Source organism: Pseudorca crassidens, chromosome 5, assembly GCF_039906515.1.
Source record: "Pseudorca crassidens isolate mPseCra1 chromosome 5, mPseCra1.hap1, whole genome shotgun sequence".
NCBI classification, from domain to species: domain Eukaryota; kingdom Metazoa; phylum Chordata; class Mammalia; order Artiodactyla; family Delphinidae; genus Pseudorca; species Pseudorca crassidens.
The window spans coordinates 83,503,653-83,525,502 of record NC_090300.1 but is presented as its reverse complement, the minus strand read 5'-3'; the positions used below and the strand labels follow the sequence as shown (position 1 = coordinate 83,525,502).

At 38.7% G+C, this 21,850-nt stretch overlaps 1 protein-coding gene across 2 annotated transcripts in view; it reads right to left on the bottom strand.

The window, feature by feature from the left end:
* The window catches only part of GPR156 (G protein-coupled receptor 156), a 94,189-nt gene that overhangs the window by 58,182 nt on the left and 14,157 nt on the right, over nt 1–21,850 (bottom strand). For both annotated transcript variants that reach the window (XM_067738768.1, XM_067738769.1), the window contains exons 2-3: nt 2,149–2,626; nt 1,797–1,933 (exon numbers count right to left, since the gene is read on the bottom strand). In XM_067738768.1, coding sequence (XP_067594869.1) covers nt 1,797–1,933; nt 2,149–2,244 — 233 coding nt within the window. In that variant the 5' untranslated portion in view covers nt 2,245–2,626. The remainder of the gene's footprint in view (nt 1–1,796; nt 1,934–2,148; nt 2,627–21,850) is intronic.

Below are 21,850 nucleotides of genomic sequence, written 5' to 3'. Positions count from 1 at the left end.
ACTCCTGCAACTTCATCAGATAGCGTCACATTGTAGGTAGAATACCAGTTCTTGAAGCCATTAAACCAGCTACTGCTTGCACTGCTATCACAGTATTCTTAGCTTAAGGCTTCCTTCTTTAACTGTAAGAAAGCTTGCCCCTGGATGCTTTAAACTATTGATTAGCTGGGGAAAAAATTACATATGAACCAATGATGTTATTTTCTTATTTGCCAATTGGGTACTAACTTGCATTATAGAAATGTGTTGTAACTGAAAATAGTATACTCCATAGTTTTCTAACCTTGGAATGTGTGATTTTCCTAGTCATTTTCTTGGCAGCAGCTACTGCTGGGATTTAAATCTCCTTACTCCCAGGATCACTGAAAACATATTTACTGAGCACTTACTACGTTCCAGTCTGTTCTAAATGCTGGAAACAGTGGTGAGCATGACAGACAAGGTCCTTGTGTTCACAGACTTTACATTCTGGTGGGGGATGCAGACAATAAACAGGTAAATCAATAAATGTGGTATTATCAGAGAGTGATACTTGCTATGAAGAAAATAAAACAGGGTGATGGGATATGGCATGAGACGTAGGGGGCTGGGTGGCCATTCTGTAGAGACGCTACCTTAGATAGGATGATCAGGGAAATCCTCCCTGAAGAGATGACAATTGAGACAAGACCTATCAGATGAGAAGGAACTAGTCATGGGACGATCTGGAGAAGACTGTCAGGCAGTGGGAACAGTAAAGTGACAGTAAATCAAAGGCCTTAAGATGGGAGTGGGCTTAGTGTATTTGAGGGACAGAATGAAAAGTGGCTGGGGAAGCTTCAGGGGTGCCCCCAGGGCCAAGTGCCACTCCTCACTGCCGTGCTGAGGTTGACCCAGTAGATCAAGCCACTGCTGCCTAACAGTTCCATGTCCTCCAAGCCTCAGATGGCCAGTGGCACCCCAAAATGCCTGCAGACAAATCCAACTGACTGACCCTCATCTGAGTGCCAAGCCCAGGCAACGGAGCATAATACACTTGATCGCCACAAAGTGTCAGGCTGCTGTGGGGACAGGCGAGTTTGGCATCTCTGAGGGGGTTGTTGAAATCTGACATGGGCTCCATCCAGAAATCACCTGTAGACCAGGGAGAGAAGGCTGGAGCAGGGCTTCTCAGGAGGGAGCCTGGGATAGCTGGGGCAGGAGGATGGCACAGAGTGGGAGAGATGGGGTGGGCCTTGAGGGAAGGACTGGATACCAGTGAAGGAAAGATTCTGCAAGTCCCTTCAGAAAAAAAGCCATCACTTTGTTTCTTTTGTCAGTCCTGGGTGCCATACGCCCTTACCTGGATGAGCCAGTGACTTTCCAACCAGTCACAATTGCCTAGCAGAATAGCCAGGTGGTGGGGCTTCACTATTTTTACGGAAACCTTAGCTTACCCAGACTGGTTCCAATTGTGCTGCCATAAACTTTAATGCTTTGGAATATTTCTCTATGTGCTCTCTATTTTTAATACAAATACCTCATCTTCTCAGAAAGATCTCACCATCCTTTATGAGGAGAGACTCTTCATTCTCTTCTTTGGATATCCTTGTAGTAGTTAGCACAAGAGTGGGCCAGACCTTTCTCCTTCTCAAGAGGGAATTGTACTGCAAGGCCAGGCCTCCTTCGGGGACAGCTTCTCACATAGTTTAATGCCACAGTAGAACACAAGCTTTGCTGATACCAGCCAGCAGCTCGTGGTGCCAAAATGACACTAACACTCTGGGTTTCATGTTTCAGGCAACGAGATATGAGAAACTAGGCATGGGGCTGCTTACCTGTTCTTCCTGCAGCGAATTGTGAAGCCAAGAAAGAAGGCTATCAGCAGAATTCCACAGCTGAGGAAAGTCCAAACAACACCCAAGAGGGCAGGAGATAATGAAGAAATGGTCTTACTGCTGTGGTGGGAAGAGGTCTGAGAACAGAATGAAGAGAAGCTGTTAGGAACGAAGGCTCTTCTATAGATCAAACATGATCTGCCCCCATCACCCCCAGAGCTGGGACATAATGTCCTGCATAAGCATTTCCTCCTTGTACTTCTCCCCCCTCCACCACCACTACCATCATCAACAATAATAACAACAACGTGTACATCTAAGCAGCCCTGACACCCCATGGCTGCTCACTTACAATTGTTGTCCTGCAGAGATCATGAAGGGGTCTCCGCTCCAGCTCCTGGCCAGGAAAACCATCACACAATTCAGAGCAGTTTATTTCAGACTCCATGTCATCATATGCCCCTCTTGGTATGTGTTTATTCACAGTCTTGGTTACCCACCAGTAGATAACCAGAAGATCTTTGAGTAAAACAGAAGAGCAACTCAAATCTTTTCTTCAGAGGTGTCATTTTGAAGTTGGCTCCTGGTGCAGAATCTGGGACGAACAATCCATTCAGGTGGAAGTGGAGAGTTATTTCACTAAGCTCCTTCATCAGACACCCTCCAGGCTCTCCTCGTCCCCTGCTGCCAGTGCAGACCATGTGAGTCAAGAGCGGGCATCTTAGTAACCATGAAGTCACACACTGTGATGATTCTGGCTTGCCACCAGATGGCAGTCGCTGCTCCAAGTACTCTCACACAGGTCTCAAAGGAGAAGAATGCAATTAAGCCTGTTAAAAAACAAATGTTATTTATATATAACACACACAAATAAACACAAACACACACATATATGTAAATGGCTTATTACAGAGGTTTAAAATATTTTACACATTTTAACTATATATTTTTATTATATGTAGTTATATACATTATATATAACAAAGGTTTAAAATATAGTATATATTTAAATAAATATATTTCAAAACCTCTTTAATAAACAATACTTTAAAAACAAAGACAAAGCACACCTAACAATTTATAGATATACAGCTCTACAGTCCCTCTTCTGATCCCTTTTATGGTCCAGCACTACAAGAATTTTAGTTTCAATATGTGAACACATCTTCTTTTTTCCCCAGTGGAAACCCCCCCTGCCCTTCAAAGATATTTCTATGCAACTTAGGGATTAAGCTCTGTCTGATCCTGGGTGGTGGTAGGCTCAGGTGCCCATACCGTCTGCATACATTGTCTGTTCGTTGGTCCTGTTCACTCCTGTTAGCTCAGTGAAGGGAGGAACATTCTATGCCCAGTCAGCTGGGATCTCAAAAGGATATGCAAGCCCTTTGCCAAGAGTTTTCTGTTTGTTTATTTTTTAACTGTTAGACTACTAGAAGTGGGATAGGCTACTCAGGTAATAGGGAGAGAAACTGAGGGTTCTAAGAATTCCCACAGAGTGAGCAAGTGGCCAGAGGATGGTGTTATTTCTCTCAGAAGGTGATTGCAATATGAATACTGTGATCTAAAAAAAAGCTCTACCTTGCAGAACAAAAGTAGAAATGCTCAAAAGTAGAGAGGCTTAAATTAACTCCAGCAGAAAAGGCAGACACGTCCCCAATACTTTGAAGCAATCTACCCCGTAACAGAGAAACAGATTTGAAATTTTACCAGTGGGAATTTAAAAAAGGATGCCACTTCTGCTTTGTGTTTCTGAAACAGCTTAGCACAGTTTTCTTTTATTGTGGAGGAAACTTGGAAGAGGAAAAAAATCAATTATTATTATTCCAATGGCCACTGAATACAGGACTTGTGTTTAAGTCAGAACAATAGTGACTGGTGTAGAATGCCATCTTTGGATTCTGCATGCTTAGACAGGAACAATATAGCACCAGGTGCTGCCCATATATTGGCCTCTCATATCTTCCTGAATTATTTACCAGGCTCATTACAATGAAATCCCAAGAGAACTAAAAGCCACTACCTCCTGTCAAGACATTTAAATTCTTGTGAAGTCTGATCAGATTACTGAATGCAAAATTAAGGAGTAAATATAAAAATCTGACTATTTGCATCTTAATTTAGTTGAAAATTTAATTGCTAAAAAGATAATGTTTATTTCTTAAAAGTTAGACACCCCTATCGTGCTTTCTAGCATAGAGCAATACTGGAAGCCACAGGGAGGACTATATGATGGATTGAAAAATATATTTTTCCTGTATTGCCCTTTTAATCATACTGGCAAATAAGTACACTTACATTTAAACCATAATTAAGTCCCTGTCTGTGTATCCTTACATCATATAGATGTGTGTGTGTATATATGTAAAACCTAATTTTGTTCTCACAACTGTGTCATGTGAGGTAAACAAGACATCTCCTCGTTTTCACATAAGAAAACTGAAGAGCAGAAAAGTGGAGAATCTTGCTCCAAATCTGCAGAGGCGGGACTCAAATCCAGGAGTTTAACTGAAAGGTCAATGTCCTCCCAGTTAATACCCTGCATGGGGCAGACACCCTGGACTGACCTCACCCCAAGAAGACACCAATGGCCTGTTAGGTTTCTTCATGTTTAGTTCCCAGAGATTCACATCTATGGGATCTCTGGAGTGTGGCCCACAACAGTATGTCTATATCAGTAACTCTCAACTGGGGCAATTTTGCACATCCAGAGGACATTTGGCAGTGTCTGGACACATTGTGGTTGTCAAAACTGAGAGGAAGGTGCTACTGACATGTGGTAGGTAGAGGCCAGGGATGCTGTTAAACATCCTACAATTCACAGAATGGTCCAAATAACAAAGACTTATCCAGCCCCAAATGTCAGTAATGCTAAGGTAGAGAAACCCTGGTCAACACTGTGGATCTCAGAAGGGCTAACAACCTTAAGCCCAAATCATCTCTGGGAGATTCTGTGAACATGATAGGATTGTCCAGCTGAACATAAATTTCTGAGTACATTCTAAAGGTCACCTTGGACAGACTGAACTCACTGGCATGGAACTTTGAATGCTAGGCACCCCTCCAGTCCATGGATATCCAGTGTAGGAACTTTATAAACCATGATACTAGGCTCTTCCACGGGGCAGGCATTCAATTATAACATTAGCACACATTTACAGAGATTCACACATGAAGAAGTGGTGAAACAAGTGAATGGCTTAGTTATTGAGAGGACAGAGTTGAATGATTTCAAAAAGTATTGAGTGATTGGGAAAGTGGGTGGGAAGGAGTGTGTCAGAGGGGATAATAGTGAGGCATTTGACCATAACATAGATACAGAATCCAAGGCACAAAGAGAAAGGTCTGCCAGGCTCCTCCAAGAGCAATTCCCACCCCCACCAAAGTCTACAGAGGTAAACTGTCTAGTCCACAGATAGTAGCAGGCCCAAGAAGATGAAATGGTAGGGCTTACAATTTATTTGACAGAATCCTGCCCGGTGATTAGGATCAGCAAAACAGATACTGCATCAATTACACTGTTCCAAAGAGCAAGATGGTCCTTTACAGGTTCGCAACTCTCAACAGCCCCCATATCTTTCCACAAAAATCTACCCTATTCTTCTACACATTATTTCTGGCTATTGAAAAAGTAGTCCTACAATTACTGTCTTTTAAAAATTTGTTTTGTAGTTGGTACAACTTCTGCTTCTGTTCATGAAGAATTAACTGCTATTGGAATTGCCATCCTGCTGTAAACACCTCGAAAACCAGACAAAATATACAAAGCAACTCTTACCAGATATTGGATAACAGATTTCACAGGACTTTGGAAAACAAATGAGGTGAACCTACAATTGACTGACAGATATAAAGTGAAATATAAATAAATAAATATGTCCTTCCAGTGACAATAATTGATCCCAAGTTACTGCCTGAAGGCAGTTCCCAGGCCACAGCACAAGGAGGGAAACCCAAAGAGAGCCTAGAAGCCTTGCTGAGGTAAGGAGAATAGATTGCAGTTTAGGGACATCAGGCAAACAAATTTGTGAGGCAGAGTAATGAAGAAGATGGAGATACCAAGAAAGAGAGTGCTTTGGAAACCTGCAGGGGATCCTCTCAGTCTTTTTCTGAGTATTGATCTAGGCATGAGTGAGAGGAAACTACTTGAAGTGAAAGAAATAACCACTGGTAGGCAGTAGCTGAACATTTCCTGGAGTTCACACAGGGTTGGGAATACTTTGTGTTCCCACCAGCCAGAGTGGAGAGACGTCATAATATACAGGACATTGGATACAATTCTCAGAAAAAAATGGGGCTAAATAAACCCTAGACTAGAAACTACTCTGGACCTTCCCTAAAAATGCTCAAAAGTAAGCCTTAAAAGGATCAGATTGATCCACAAAAAACCTAACTGCATTCCAGAACAAAATACAATGTTGGTTCAAGGAATACAAGAGCCAGCACTCAACAACATAAAATTCAAAATGTCCATCATCAATAAAAAATTACCAGGCATGCAAAGATGCAAGAAATAAGATCTATAACAATACACTTTAAAAATTCAATAAAAACATACAGAGGGACTTCCCTGACAGTCCAGAGGTTAGGACACCACACTTCCACGGCAGGGGGCACAGATTTGATCCCTGGTCAGGTAATTAGGATCCTGCATCCTGTGCAGCGCAGCCAAAAAATAGGAAAAAAATAAAGAAATAACAGAAATAATATAATTGGCACATGAGGCCTTTTTTTTTTTTTTTTTGCGGTACGCGGGCCTCTCACTGCTGTGGCCTCTCCCGTTGCGGAGCACAGGCTCCGGACGCGCAGGCTCAGCAGCCATGGCTCACCAGCCCAGCCGCTCCACGGCATGTGGGACCTTCCTGGACCAGGGCATGAACCCGCATCCCCTGCATCGGCAGGCAGACTCTCAACCGCTAGCGCCACCAGGGAAGCCCACATAAGGACTTTAAAACAACTATTATAAATATGCTCAAAGATATAAAACAGAACATAAACAAAATGAAAGGAGAAATGGAGAATATATTTTAAAAACCCAAACAGAATTCTAGAGATTAAAATGCAATTACAAAATTAAAAATATAGTAGATTAGACACTCCAAAAATAAAATATTGGTGATCCACCAGAGGGGAGACAGCAGAAGCAAGAAGAACTACAATCCTGCAGCCTGTGGAACAAAAACCACATTCACAGAAAGACAGACAAGATGAAAAGGCAGAGGGCTATATGCCAGATGAAGGAACAAGATAAAACCCCAGAAAAACACCTAAATGCAGTGGAGATAGGCAACCTTCCAGAAAAAGAATTCAGAATAACGATAGTGAAGATGATCCAGGACCTCGGAAAAAGAATGCAGGCAAAGATCAAGAAGATGCAAGAAATGTTTAACAAAGACCTAGAAGAATTAAAACACAAACACCTAGAAGAATTAAAGAACAAACAAACAGAGATGAACAATACAATAACTGAAATGAAAAATATACTAGAAGGAATCAATAGCAGAATAACTGAGGCAGAAGAAAAGATTTTTAAAAATTAAAAAAAAAAAAAAGAAGAACAGATAAGTGACCTGGAAGACAGAATGGTGGAATTCACAGCCATGGAACAGAATAAAGAAAATAAGAATGAAAAGAAATGAAGACAGCCTAAGTGACCTCTGGGACAACATTAAACACAACAACATTCGCATTATAGGGGTTCCAGAAGGAGAAGAGAGAGAGAAAGGACCCGAGAAAATATTTGAAGAGATTATAGTCAAAAACTTCCCTAACGTGGGAAAGGAAAGAGCCACCCAAATCCAGGAAGTGCAGAGAGTCCCAGGCAGGATAAACCCAAGGAGAAACACACTGAGACGCATAGTAATCAAACTGGTAAAAATTAAAGACAAAGAAAGCAGCAAGGGAAAATCAACAAATAACATATAAGGGAACTCCTTATATATATTTCTCAGCAGAAACTCTACAAGCCAGAAGGGAGTGGCATGATATATTTAAAGTGATGAAAGGGAAGAACCTACAACCAAGATTACTCAACCCAGCAAGGATCTCATTCAGATTCAATGGAGAAATCCATTGAATCTGAATGGAGAAATGGAGAAATCAAAACCTTTACAGACAAGCAAAAGCTAAGAGAATTCAGTACCATCAAACCAGCTCTACAACAAATGCTAAAGGAACTTTTCTACGTGGGAAACACAAGAGAAGAAAAGGACCTACAAAAACAAACCCACAACAATTAAGAAAATAGTAACAGGAACATACATATTGATAATTACCTTAAACATGAATGGATTAAATGCTCCAACCAAAAGACACAGGCCTGCTGAATGGATACAAAAACAAGACCCATATATATTCTGTCTACAAGAGACCCACTTCAGACCTAGGGACACATACAGACTGAAAGTGAGGGGATGGAAAAAGCTATTCCATGCAAATGTAAAACAAAAGAAAGCTGCAGTAGCAATACTCATATCAGATAAAATAGACTTTAAAATAAAGAATGTTACAAGAGACAAGGAAGGACACTACATAATGACCAAGGAATCAATCCAAGAAGAAGATATAACAATTACAAATATATATGCACCCAACATAGGAGCACCTCAATACATAAGGCAACTGCTAACAGCTATAAAAGAGGAAACCGACAGTAACACAAAAATAGTGGGGAACTTTTAACACCTCACTTACACCAATGGACATATCATCCAAACAGAAAATTAATAAGGAAACACAAGCTTTAAATGACACAATAGACCACACAGATTTAATTGATATTTATAAGACATTCCATCCCAAAACAGCAGATTACACTTTCTTCTCAAGTGCACATGGAACATTCTCCAGGATAGATCACATCTTGGGTCACACATCAAGCCTCAGTAAATTTAAGAAAATTGAAATCATATAAAGCATCTTTCTGACCACAACGCTATGAGATTAGAAATCAATTACAGGGGAAAAAACGTAAAGAACACAAACACATGGAGGCTAAACAATACATTAGTAAATAACCAAGAGATCACTGAGGAAATCAAAGAGGAAATCAAAAAATACCTAGAGACAAATTACCATGAAAACACGATGATCCAAAACCTATGGGATACAGCAAAGGCAGTTCTAAGAGGGAAGTTTATAACTATACAAGCCTACCTCAACAAACAAGAAAAATCTCAAATAAACTATCTAACTTTACACCTAAAGGAACTAGAGAAAGAAGAACAAACAAAACCCAAAGTTAGTAGAAGGAAAGAAATCATAAAGATCAGAGCAGAAAAACATGAAATAGAAACAAAGAAAACAGCAAAGATCAATAAAACCAAAAGCTGGTTCTTTGAGAAGATAAACGAAATTGATAAACCATTAGCCAGACTGATCAAGAAAAAGAGGAGAGGACTCAAATCAATAAAATTAGAAATGAAAAATGAGAAGTTACAACAGACACTGCAGAAATACAAAACATCCTAAGAGAGTACTACAAGCAAACCTATGCCAATAAAATGGACAACCTGGAAGAAGTGGACAAATTCTTAGAAAGGTATAACCTTCAAAGACTGAATCAGGAAGAAATAGAAAATATGAACAGACAAATCACAAGTAATGAAATTGAAAGTGTGATTAAAAATCACACTTCCAACAAACAGAAGTCCAGGACCAGATTGCTTCACAGGTGAATTCTATCAAACATATAGAGAAGAGCTAACACCCATCCTTCTCAAACTCTTCCAACAATTGCAGAGGAAGGAACCTCCAAACTCATTCTATGAGGCCACCATCACCCTGATACCAAAACCAGACAAAGATACTACAAAAAAAGAAAATTACAGACCAATATCACTGATGAATATAGATGCAAAAATCCTCAACGAAATACTAGCAAACAGAATCCAACAACACATTGAAGAATCATACACCATGATCAAGTGGGATTTATCCCAGTGATGAAAGGATTATTTAATATATGCAAATCTATCAATGTGATACACCATACTAACAAATTGAAGAATAAAAACCATACGATCATATCAATAGATGCAGAAAAAGCTTTTGACAAAATTCAACACCCATTTATGATAAAAACTCTCCAGAAAATGGGCATAGAGGGAACCCACCTAAACATAATAAAGGCCATATATGACAAACACACAGCAAACATCATTCTCAATGGTGAAAAACTGAAAGCATTTCCTCTAAGATCAGAAACAAGACAAGGATGTCCACTCTCGCCACTATTATTCAACATATTCTGGAAGTCCTAGCCACGGCAATCAGAGAAGAACAGGAAATAAAAGGAATACACATTGGAAAAGAAGAAGTAAAACTGTCACTGTTTGCAGATGACATGATGCTATACATAGAGAATCCTAAAGATGCCACCAGAAAACTACTAGAGGTAATCAATGAATTTGGTAAAGCTGCAGGATACAAAATTAATGCACAGAAATCTCTTGCATTCCTATACACTAATGATGAAAAATCTGAAAGAGAAATTAAGGAAACACTCCCATTTACCACTGCAACAAAAAGAATAAAATACCTAGGAATAAACCTACCTAGGGAGACAAAAGACCTGTATGCAGAAAACTATTAAGACACTGACGAAAGAAATTAAAGATGATACAAACAGATGGAGAGATATACCACATTGTTGGATTGGAAGAATCAATATTGTGAAAATGACTATACTACCCAAAGCAATCTACAGATTCAGTGCAATCCCTATGAAATTACCAATGGCATTTTTTACAGAACTAGAATAAAAATCTTAAAATCTGTATGGAGACACAAAAGACCCCCAATAGCCAAAGCAGTCTTGAGGGAAAAAAACGGAGCTGGAGGAATCAGGCTCCCTGACTTCAGACTATACTACAAAGCTACAGTAATCAAGACAGTATGGTACTGGCACAAAAACAGAAATATAGATCAATGGAACAGGATAGAAAGCCCAGAGATAAACCCACGCACCTATGGTCAACTAATCTATGACAAAGGAGGCAATGATATACAATGGAGAAAAGACAGTCTCTTCAATAAGTGGTGCTGGGAAAACTGGACAGCTACATGTAAAAGAATGAAATTAGAACACTCCTTAACACCATACACAAAAATAAACTCAAAATGGATTAAAGACCTAAGTGTAAGACCGGACACTGTAAAACTCTTAGAGGAAAACATAGGAAGAACACTCTTTGACATAAATCACAGCAAGATCTTTTTTGATCCACCTCCTAGAGTAATGGAAATAAAAACAAAAATAAACAAATGGGACCTAATGAAACTTAAAAGATTTTGCAAAGCAAAGGAAACTACAAACAAGATGAAAAGACAACCTTCAGAATGGGAGAAAATATTTGCAAACGAATCAATGGACAAAGGATTAATCTCCAAAATATATAAACAGCTCATACAGCTCAATATTAAAAAAAAAAACCAACCCCATCAAAAAATGGGCAGAAGACCTAAACAAACATTTCTCCAGAGAAGACATACAGATGGCCAAGAGGCACATGAAAAGCTGCTCAACATCACTAATTATTAAAGAAATGCAAATCAAAACTACAATGAGGTATCACCTCACACCAGTTAGAATGGGCATCAACAGAAAGTCTACAAACAACAAATGCTGGAGAGGGTGTGGAGAAAAGGGAACTCTCTTACACTGTTGGTAGGAATGTAAATTGATACAGCCACTATGGAGAACAGTATGGAAGGTCTTTAGAAAACTAAAAATAGAATTACCATATGACCCAGCAATCCCACTACTGGGCATATACCCAGAGAAAACCATAATTCAAAAAGACACATGCACCCCAATGTTCATTGCAGGACTATTTGCAATAGCCAGGTCATGGAGGCAACCTAAATGCCCATCGACAGCCGAATGTATAAAGAAGATGTGGTACATATATACAATGGAATATTACTCAGCCATAAAAGGGAACAAAATTGGGTCATTTGTAGAGACGTGGATGGATCTAGAGACTGTCATACAGAGTGAAGTCAGAAAGAGAAAAGCAAATATCGTATATTAACGCATATATGTGGAACCTAGAAAAATGGTACAGATGAACTGGTTTGCAGGGCAGAAACAGAGACACAGATATAGAGAAAAAAGTATGGACACCAAGGGGGGAAAGTGGCAGGGGTGGTGGTGGTGGTGTGATGAATTGGGAGATGGGGATTGACATGTATACACTAATATGTATAAAATGGATAACTAATAAGAACCTGCTATATAAAAAATAAATAAAATAAAATTCAAAACTTCAAAAAAAAACCAAAATTAAATCAAAAAGAAAATAAATATCTAAAAATTAGAAAGCAAGCTGAAACAAATTATTATCATCAAGTTAATGACATAACCACATAGAGAAGAATCATTTTAAGTAAAAGTAATTTGATTATATACCCGAAAGACAAAAAATAACCACAAAGAAATCTTAAATGGCATTAAGTGGGTATTGTTCCTATTTTATATAGATGGATATAAATACATATACACATACACGCATCTACCTATTAGATAAAGCAAATAAGTAATTATGTTCATGTCAATGGGAACTAAGAATTTCAAAGTAAGAGAAAAAAATATGCATATAAAATAAAATAAGTTAAAAATCTCTCAATCTTTTATTTAAATGGGAAATATCAGTATGGACTCAAAATTTTTCTTTTTCTAAAATATTCATATTTCCTAGTCTGTTAACTGAAGTTTGGAAGTAAGTACAACATAGCAACAATAAGCACTCCAAGTGCCCAGATTGTAGTCTCTAAAACCATTTTTCACTAAAAGGAATCAGGTTTCTTTAGTGAAATAGTCAATTTAAGCTACGGAGCTGGAAATATATGAGATGAAACTGGGACATTTTGTCATACTAGAGCATGAAAAATTATCAGACTACAGAGAGTACAGAATCATGTCAAAGGGATGCAGGAGTCAACAGGCTTCCACTGGTCAATGACAGGATAATTTAAGCATCAAAAAGAACAATAACTGTAATGCACTGAAACATATATGGCACATAGTAGGCATGCAATAAATGATTATTGAATAAATGAACAAAATTAGCATTGTAGGTATTAGTAAAATATTGTCGAAGGTGTGGTCTACAACACTGACTTAGTGGCTCCTCCATGAGGACAGATGGTGGAAATTTCTCTTCCTTTCAAATACCAGGAAAAGTCTTTTTCTGGAACATTTTCATGTCATGAGTAGTACACTTCTTTCTCTTTTGGCTGCTGGGAAGCTTGGAATCAAATATGTGGTTCACTTATAGCAACTGTGCAGTGTTAGGTATTTCTGGCTCGTTATATTATCCTATGACTATTTTCCTTTTGTCTGGATTTCCTTATTCCTTCATTTTTCAACCCAATACATGCTTTATATTAAAAGCAGAAGGGACAGCTGAAGTAATACCAATGTTTCTACCCAATGTGAGCAAATAGATACATTGTTTGAAGTACCTCAGCCTCAGGTTATCCATGAAGAAGAGGTAAGTCAGAACCACATGCAAATTAATAAAAAATATATCTATTCAAACCACCACCAATAGCAGTGACTAGATACTAACGTTCCTTCTGGCACTAATATTGTCTCAAGCGTTACCTCCACATTAACTATGTTAATATAGGCAGCAGATACATGGATAATTATAAACAGCAGGGAATGTAAAATGCATTTTAATTGTTTTTGAATGCACTGTGTTATGTTCTGGTAGCAGATTTACAAACATGCTGCATATGGGTCACTTATACTAACAGTAAAATTCACGTCTCTTGCCTAAGCATACACTGCTCTTTGTGGAGGCAGCAGACAAGTACACACAGGGCGGAGGGGATTAAACCTCCTCTAACGACCACCCACCACAGAGATCCTCAACACAGAAGATGGCTTACAGTTGTAAATTCTTTCTAAGAGAGGATGAGCATGAGATTAGGGTGGAAAAGAACTGCATGTCTATGAACAAGACAGTTCAGTCAGGAAGGTACATGAAGTCACAGAATATTGGAGATGGAAGCAACCTCAGATATAATCAAGTCCAGTCTCCATTTTATGGGTCAGAAAACTGCCCCACAGAGGTTGGGAGGCTCAGGGATCACATGGTGAGCCTAGGAAGAGAATCTTGGTGTCCCAAGTTCAGTGCTCTTTCTATACTACTTTGAAGGTCCTTTAAAGGAAGTTATGATTGGCCTTTCACGCACTTGAAACATCTGGGGCAAAGGCCTGGGCTTGGGGAAGGGAAGATGGAGACTGTGTGTGTGTACAGGGGAGTGCCGGATGGGAATGGTGACCAGCAGGAAGGCAAGTTTGATGTGAATACACAGAATATGTGCAGGGCCAGTGGAGGCAACTGGAGAGAGCAGGGCCATAGGGGTAACAGCTCTAAGGCTGTAGTTAGAAGTTTGTGGAGGAGGTCCGAGAGAAAAAAGGAACACTGTGGAAGGGGAAAGAATATTCTCTTGGGAGAGTATACGTTTTGGAACTTGTACATTTTCTCCCCAACAATGTAAAGTGTACTGAATTAATCTGCTTCTCAGAACCTCAGATTTGCCTTATAAAAGGGGGAGAAATGATAAAAGTTCTCTTTTAAAGCCTCTGAAGTGCCTCCAGTTAAGTTTTCCACATACTTTCATGGTTTCTGAATAAACATCCCCAGGACCCTGGAGCAGGGCTCGTGCAGGGAATCTTGATTCACTGGAGGGAAGATCAAGGGGAGGAGAGACAGCTGCTCCAAATACATCCCTCTTAGGGGAGTTTAGAAGCAGAAGGGAATCACTGGGTGTCCCCTGACAGGGGTGGGAAGAGGACAGGGTGGGGTGAAGGAGAGTGGACTTGATTCACCACTTTAATGTGAGTCTTAGAGAAAACGAACCTTTCGGATCCTTGGGCTCTGTATGAATTCTTGGATTATCCCACCATTCTTTCCTAATCCCTGTGTTCTAAAGCCTCTCCTCTCCAGAGCTTCCCAGCGCACAGTCAGTGATTTTTTTCTGCAATCTGTAGGACATTTTTGTTCAACATTACAGAAGGCCATACTCAACCTTTTAATTTGATATTACTTGTAACTTTTCTTCTATGAAATCTGACTTCTCCCTCTGCTTACAGTGTTTAAATATTTCTGGCTGCTTGGTAAAATTAAAGTGAATCAGACTGTCTATTGGAGTGGGTCCCCCACAGGATCTGAACAACAGTGCTGTAAGCAGTAGGTTTACTGTAAACAGTAGATCAACTGAATGCAGGGCACACCTCAGGGTCAATTCAGCCTCCATCCCAGTACATGGAGTTTGGCTTCATTTCACACATCCTAGGACCACTGGGTGTAATGAGTGATACTGCAATGGACAAAGCCCAGGCTGAATTTAACTCTCAGCTCCATCATTTTGTATCTGTGGTGTCTTAGGTTAGTCCCTTAACTTCTCCAATTCTTAGCTGCCTCCTCAGTGAAATGAGGATAATACTACCTATACCTCACAGGTTTTGTTGATGATTAAAGCATATGATGTCCAGGATGCATGCACATGGAACTGATATACTAGATCGTCAATAAATATTGGCTTCTTTCATTTCCACAATAGAGAAGGGTCGTCTATACAAAAGACTTGGATCATATAGCCAAGGTTATCTATCTTGTTTCTCTAAAGTTTCTAACAGAATCCCAAGTTCTAAATCATTGTTTCTTCTAACATGAAGAGTAACGGTCTTTATATTGTATTTAAAATCAAATTTTGTAAGGATACTGAATTATAGATCCCTGATGGTAGAGACCATGATCGTTAATTCAATAAATGTTGACTGACCAACTATTATGGGCTGGTCATTAAGACCTAGGGATGCAGCAGGGAACAAGACAACGTGGTCTTGCTCTACCACCTAGCACAGGGCCTGGTGATCAGTACATATTTGGTGAAGTGAACCCAGAGATGTTTAGAAAACATTATATAGGATAGGAGTCCTATACTCCTGGGAACAATCCTCAGGACAGTGAGATACTCCTATAACTCAGCAGAACCAGCAGATTTGATTTATAAAGGAGGGCTGGAAAATCCCCCTGACTACTGTGGGAGCATCTCCTACTTTCAGAGACCTGCCCTGATGTGTTTTGTGACCCTCTGTACTCTCAGGTATAAACTGGCACAACCACACAAACTGGGCTGTGAGCCACTACTGCCTTATAGACGGATCCTAGAGACATGTGAATATTCCACACTACTGCCAGGGATTGGAGTTGGGAATTAAACACACAAAAAAACAAAAAACCCCAGCAACATACAAAAACCCTCACCAACTTCTCAGAGTTGCACTTAGGTACTGTCATGCAAATTATATATGCATGATTTCCATAAAAACCAGTCACAAATGTCAATTAGTGTTCATTAATATGCAGTAAAATTCTCACTTGAAAATTATGAAGAGCCAAGAATGAATTCCACTTGGCTGCCCTCCTTTAATGAGAACTGCTGTGAAGTGCTCTGTGCTATTTCTCATCAGCGAAACAGTAAGGTGTCACGACAAATCAAGCTTCAGGCAACAGAAGGACCAGAGAGAATGATCATTTGAAGGTTTCAGAGGCTGGTTTTGGACAGCTCAGGTTTTATGCTGCTATAGCTGAGACCTCAGTCCTGCTGGATACCCAGAACATAGGCTGAGTGAATTCATTAATCTACCTTGCCAACGGAGCCATGGTGATACTGACTTCTTTAAAGGGTGTTTATGAGGATGCCGTACAGCTAGAAAAAGGTAAATAACACTTCGTTCCTGAGGTTCAGTCTGTTGAGGAAACAATGTTCTACTCCTCAAAAGCAGCAGTGATCCAAGGCCCTTGGAATTAATGGGACTCATTCCTGAAAAGCCTTCTGGTTAGAATTTTTATGAGTGAACTCACATGCTGTGTCTGCAAATTCCAGTTTTATCTGGACATTGGGTTTCTCTGAACTGTTGCTCAGTGTTGCTGTGCAACCCAAGACACTGTGTGACAGTGATTCAGGCTCTTTGAGGATAAAGAGATGGAAAAATATAAGCTATTGACACTGGACTGTTCATTCTGCAGCCACTTCCTTACCAAAATGTCCTAAACTTGGCCTGAAAGCAGGGGGTACGAAATAGACTTTTCTAAGAATAGTTTAACCCAGTGGTTACCAAACTTTAGTGCACATCAAAATCACCTGGAGAATGCCTTAAAAAATACTGATTGCAGGCCCCTTTACTGCCAGAGTTTCTGATTCAGTAGGGCCTGAGAATGTACATTTCTAGTAAGTTCCCAGGTGATGTTGCACCTGTTGATCTGAGAATCATTCCATGAGAACCTGAGTCTAGCTTAAGGAAACATAAGGCTTTCATCAGATTGTGTGGAACACACAATCCTTGGAATAACCTTTAACTTGCTACTCCAAGCTACTGTGATGAGGCTCATGTACATACATACAGATCAAATCACTTGAACCATTCCCTAGAAACTAATTTCAGAGAAGTACTAAGAAATTAGACACCTAGAATATACAGTGGAAGAAAGACAGTCTCTTCAATAAGTGGTGCTGGGAAAACTGGACAGCTACATGTAAAAGAATGAAATTAGAACACTCCTTAACACCATACACAAAAATAAACTCAAAATGGATTAAAGACCTAAATGTAAGACCGGACACAGTAAAACTCTTAAGAGGAAAACATAGGAAGAGCACTCTTTGACATAAATCACAGAAAGATCTTTTCTGATCCACCTCCTAGAGTAATGGAAATAAAAACAAAAATAAACAAATGGGACCTAATGAAACTTAAAAGCTTTTGCACAGCAAAGGAAACTATAAACAAGACATTAAGACAACCCTCACAATGGGAGAAACTATTTGCAAACGAATCAATGGACAAAGGATTAATCTCCAAAATATATAAACAGCTTACGCAGCACAATATCAGAAAAACGAACAACCCAATTAAAAAATGGGCAGAAGACCTAAATAAACATTTCTCCAAAGAAGACATACAGATGGCCAAGAAGCACATGAAAAGCTGCTCAACATCACTAATTATTAGAAAAATGCAAATCAAAACTACAATGAGGTATCACCTCACACCAGTTAGAATGAGCATCCTCAGAAAATCTACAAACCACAAATGCTGGAGAGGGTGTGGAGAAAAGGGAATCCTCTTACACTGTTGGTGGGAATATAAATTGATACAGCCACTATGGATAACAGTATGGAGGTTCCTTAAAAAACTAAAAATAGAATTACCATATGACCCAGCAATCCCACTACTGGGCATATACCCAGAGAAAACCATAATTCAAAAAGACACATGCACCCCAATGTTCATTGCAGCACTATTTACAGTAGACAGGTCATGGAAGCAACCTCAATGTCCATTGACAGACGAATGTATAAAGAAGATGTGGTACATATATATAATATAATATTACTCAGCCATAAAAAGGAACGAAATTGGGTCATTTGTAGAGACGTGGATGAACCTAGAGACTGTCATACAGAGTGAAGTAAGTCAGAAGGAGAAAAACAAATATTGTATATTAACACATACATGTGGAATCTAGAAAAATGGTACAGATGAACCAGTTTGCAAGGCAGAAATAGAGACAGATATAGAGAACAAACATATGGACACCAAGGGGGGAAAGCGGGTCGGGGGGATAAACTGGGAGACTGGGATTGACATATAAACAGTAATATGTATAAAATAGATAACCAATAAAAACCTGCTGTATAAAAAAAAAAGAAATTAGACACCTAGTGCAGCACTCAATTTATTCATTCTTCAAACCATGATTCTTAAATAGTTTTTTGGACATGAAATACTGATGAAAACTACTGATCCTCTCCTGAAAAACATATATAAATATGTAATACTTTACATACAAAATCAGGAGGGGGGAATCATAGCCCACCCATTAACCCCTCCTACAAACCCCACTCATGTCAAGTGAAGAGGCTCATTTCAAACCACAACTCAGGTGAAGCTAGGGATAAAATTTTTTTTAATTAAGGTTTCTCTTTATATTGGTCTCATAAATCAAACATTTCTTTGTGGCTACCCACAAGTAAAGCATGGTGCATTAAAATGATGAAGGCTGGGCTTCCCTGGTGGCGCAGTGGTTGAGAGTCCGCCTGCCAATACAGGGGACACGGGTTTGTGCCCCGGTCGGGGAAGATCCCACATGCTGCGGAGCGGCTACGCCCGTGAGCCATGGCCGCTGAGCCTGCGCGTCTGGAGCCTGTGCTCCGCAACGGGAGAGGCCACAACAGTGAGAGGCCCGCGTACCACCAAAAAAAAAAAAAAAAAAAAACTGATGAAGGCTATGAAAAACTCTGTCACCAATTATAACATTTTAATAATCCTTTTTAATATGTCTGTTCTTTATCTAGTACAATAATCTTTGTCTTTTAATTGGAGTATTCTATTCGTTCTTTTTTTTTAACATCTTTATTGGAGTATAATTGCTCTACAATGGTGTGTTAGTTTCTGCTTTATAACAAAGTGAATTAGCCATACATATATGTATATCCCCATATCTCCTCCCTCTTGCATCTCCCTCCCACCCTCCCTATCCCACCCCTCTAGGTGATCACAAAGCACCGAGCTGATCTCCCTGTGCTATGTGGCTGTTTCCCACTAGCTATCGATTTTATATTTGGTAGTGTATATATGTTCTGGAGTATTCTATTTATTCTTAAGATAATTACTGACATAAATGAGTTAAAATCTATTATGTTACTATTTGTTTTACTTTCTCAATCTGTCCTATGGGTTTTTTGGGGTATTTTAGAATATTTTGTTTTGTATTTTATCCCATTTTCCTATTAGGCTTTTAAATAAACGGCTCTATTGAGGTATAAATTATACACCATAAACTGCACATATTTAAAGTGTCAATTTGATAAGTTTGACATATGCATAAACCTCTGAAAACACTCTTGCATTCAAAATAATGAACAGAGCAATAATCCTCCAACTTTGTTCCTTTTTTGAAAGCTGTTTTGGCTATTCTAGATACTGCACATTTTCCCATGAATTTTAAAGTGAGGTTATCATTTTTACAAGAAGGTCATCTGGGATTCTGATTGGGATTGTATTGAATCTATAGATCAATTAGGAGAGAATTAACGTCTTAACAATATTGAACCTTCTAACCCATTGTCTTTCAGCTCACCTGCTATAACAAAATACCATAGACTAAGTGGCTTATAAACAACATAAATTTATTTCTCACAGTTCTGAAGACTAGAAGTTCAAGATAATGGTGCCAGCATGATCATGGTCTGGTGACAGTCCTCTTCCAGTCTGCAGATGGCTGACTTCTTGTTATATCCTAACATGATGGAAAGAGAGCTACCTAGCTCTCTGGCCTCTTTTTATAAGGGCACTAATCTCATTCATGAAGGCTTCCCCCTCATGACCTAATCATCTCCCAAAGGCCCTGTCTCCAAATACCATTACACTGAGGACAAGATTCCAACATATAAATTTTGGGGAGGACATAAACATTCAATCAATAGCACCCATGAACGAGGTATATCTCTCCATTTATTTAGGTCTTCTTAAATTTCTCTCAATAAGGTTTTGTAATTCTCAGTATATAGGTCTTGCACAATTTTTATCAGATTTATCCCTGAGTATTTCATATTTTTGATGCTATTATTTTAACTTCCAATTTTGATTGTTCAACATTGGTATTTATATGCACAAACGATGTTTGTATATTGATACTGTATTTTTATGCTCAACTCATTCATTAGTTCTAGTGGCTCTTCTGTAGATTCCATTTAATATTCTAAATAGATGATCAGGTCATGTGCAAATAAAGACAGTTTTACTTCTTCCTTTCCAAACTGGATGCCTTTCATTTCTTTTTCTTACTTTACTGCACTGGCTAGGACCTCCAGAACAGTGTTGAATAGAATTGGTGACAGTGGACATCTTTGTCTCGTTCTTGATCTTAGGAGCAAGGTCTTTTACTATTAAATATGATGTTAGATGTAGGTTTTCCATAGATTCCCTTTATCAGGTTAAGGAAATTCTCTTCTAGTTTGCTAAGACTTTTTCTTTAATAGATGTGGGCTTTCACGAACTCTAAGACATATTTAACAAACTTTGGTAGTTTGTGTCTTTCAAGGTATTTGTTCTTTTCATCTAAGTTGATGGAATTATTAGAAGAAAGCTGTTTATAATATTTATAGAATTTGTAGTGTTGTCACCTCTTTAATTCATGGTGTTAGTAAATTGCATGTTCTCTTTTTATCTTGATCAGGCTCACTAGAGGCTTACTGATTTTATTGATATTCTCAATAAATCAGCATTCACTTTGATTTTCTCTACTTTTTTGTGTATCTATTTTATTGATTTCTGCTCTGATAGTTATTATTTCCTTTCTTCTGCTTACTTTGGGTCTCATTTACTCTTTTTTGTTCTAGTTGCTTGGGATGGAAGTTGAGGACATTGAGACTTTTCTTCTTGTAAGTCCTCAGCACTATAAATTTCCACCTAAGTACAGGCATACCTCAGAGATACTGAGAGTTTCAGTTCCAGACTATGACAATAAAGTGAATATTACAACAAAGTGAGTCAAATGAATTTTTTGATTTCCCAGCACATATAAAAGTTATGTTTACATTATTCTATAGTCAACTGAGTGTGCAATAGCATTATGTCTTAAAAAACCAATGTATATACCTTAATTTAAAAATACTTTATTGCTAAAAAATGTTAACCATCATCTGAACCTACAGCAAGATGTATTCTTTTTGCAATTGTAACATCAAACACCACTGATCACAGATCACCTAACAAATATACTAATAATGAAAAAGTTTGAAATATTGCAAGAATTACCAAAATGTGACACAGAGACACTAAGTGAGCAAATGCCATTGGAAAAATAGCACCAATGGACTTGCTCAAGGCAGGGTTGCCACAAACCTTCAATTTGTAAAAAACTCAATATCTGCCAAATGCAATAAAATGAAGTATACCTATACTGCTTTTTATATGTAACTTTTCATTTTCATTCGGTCCAAACTAATTTCTCATTTCCCTTTTGATTTCT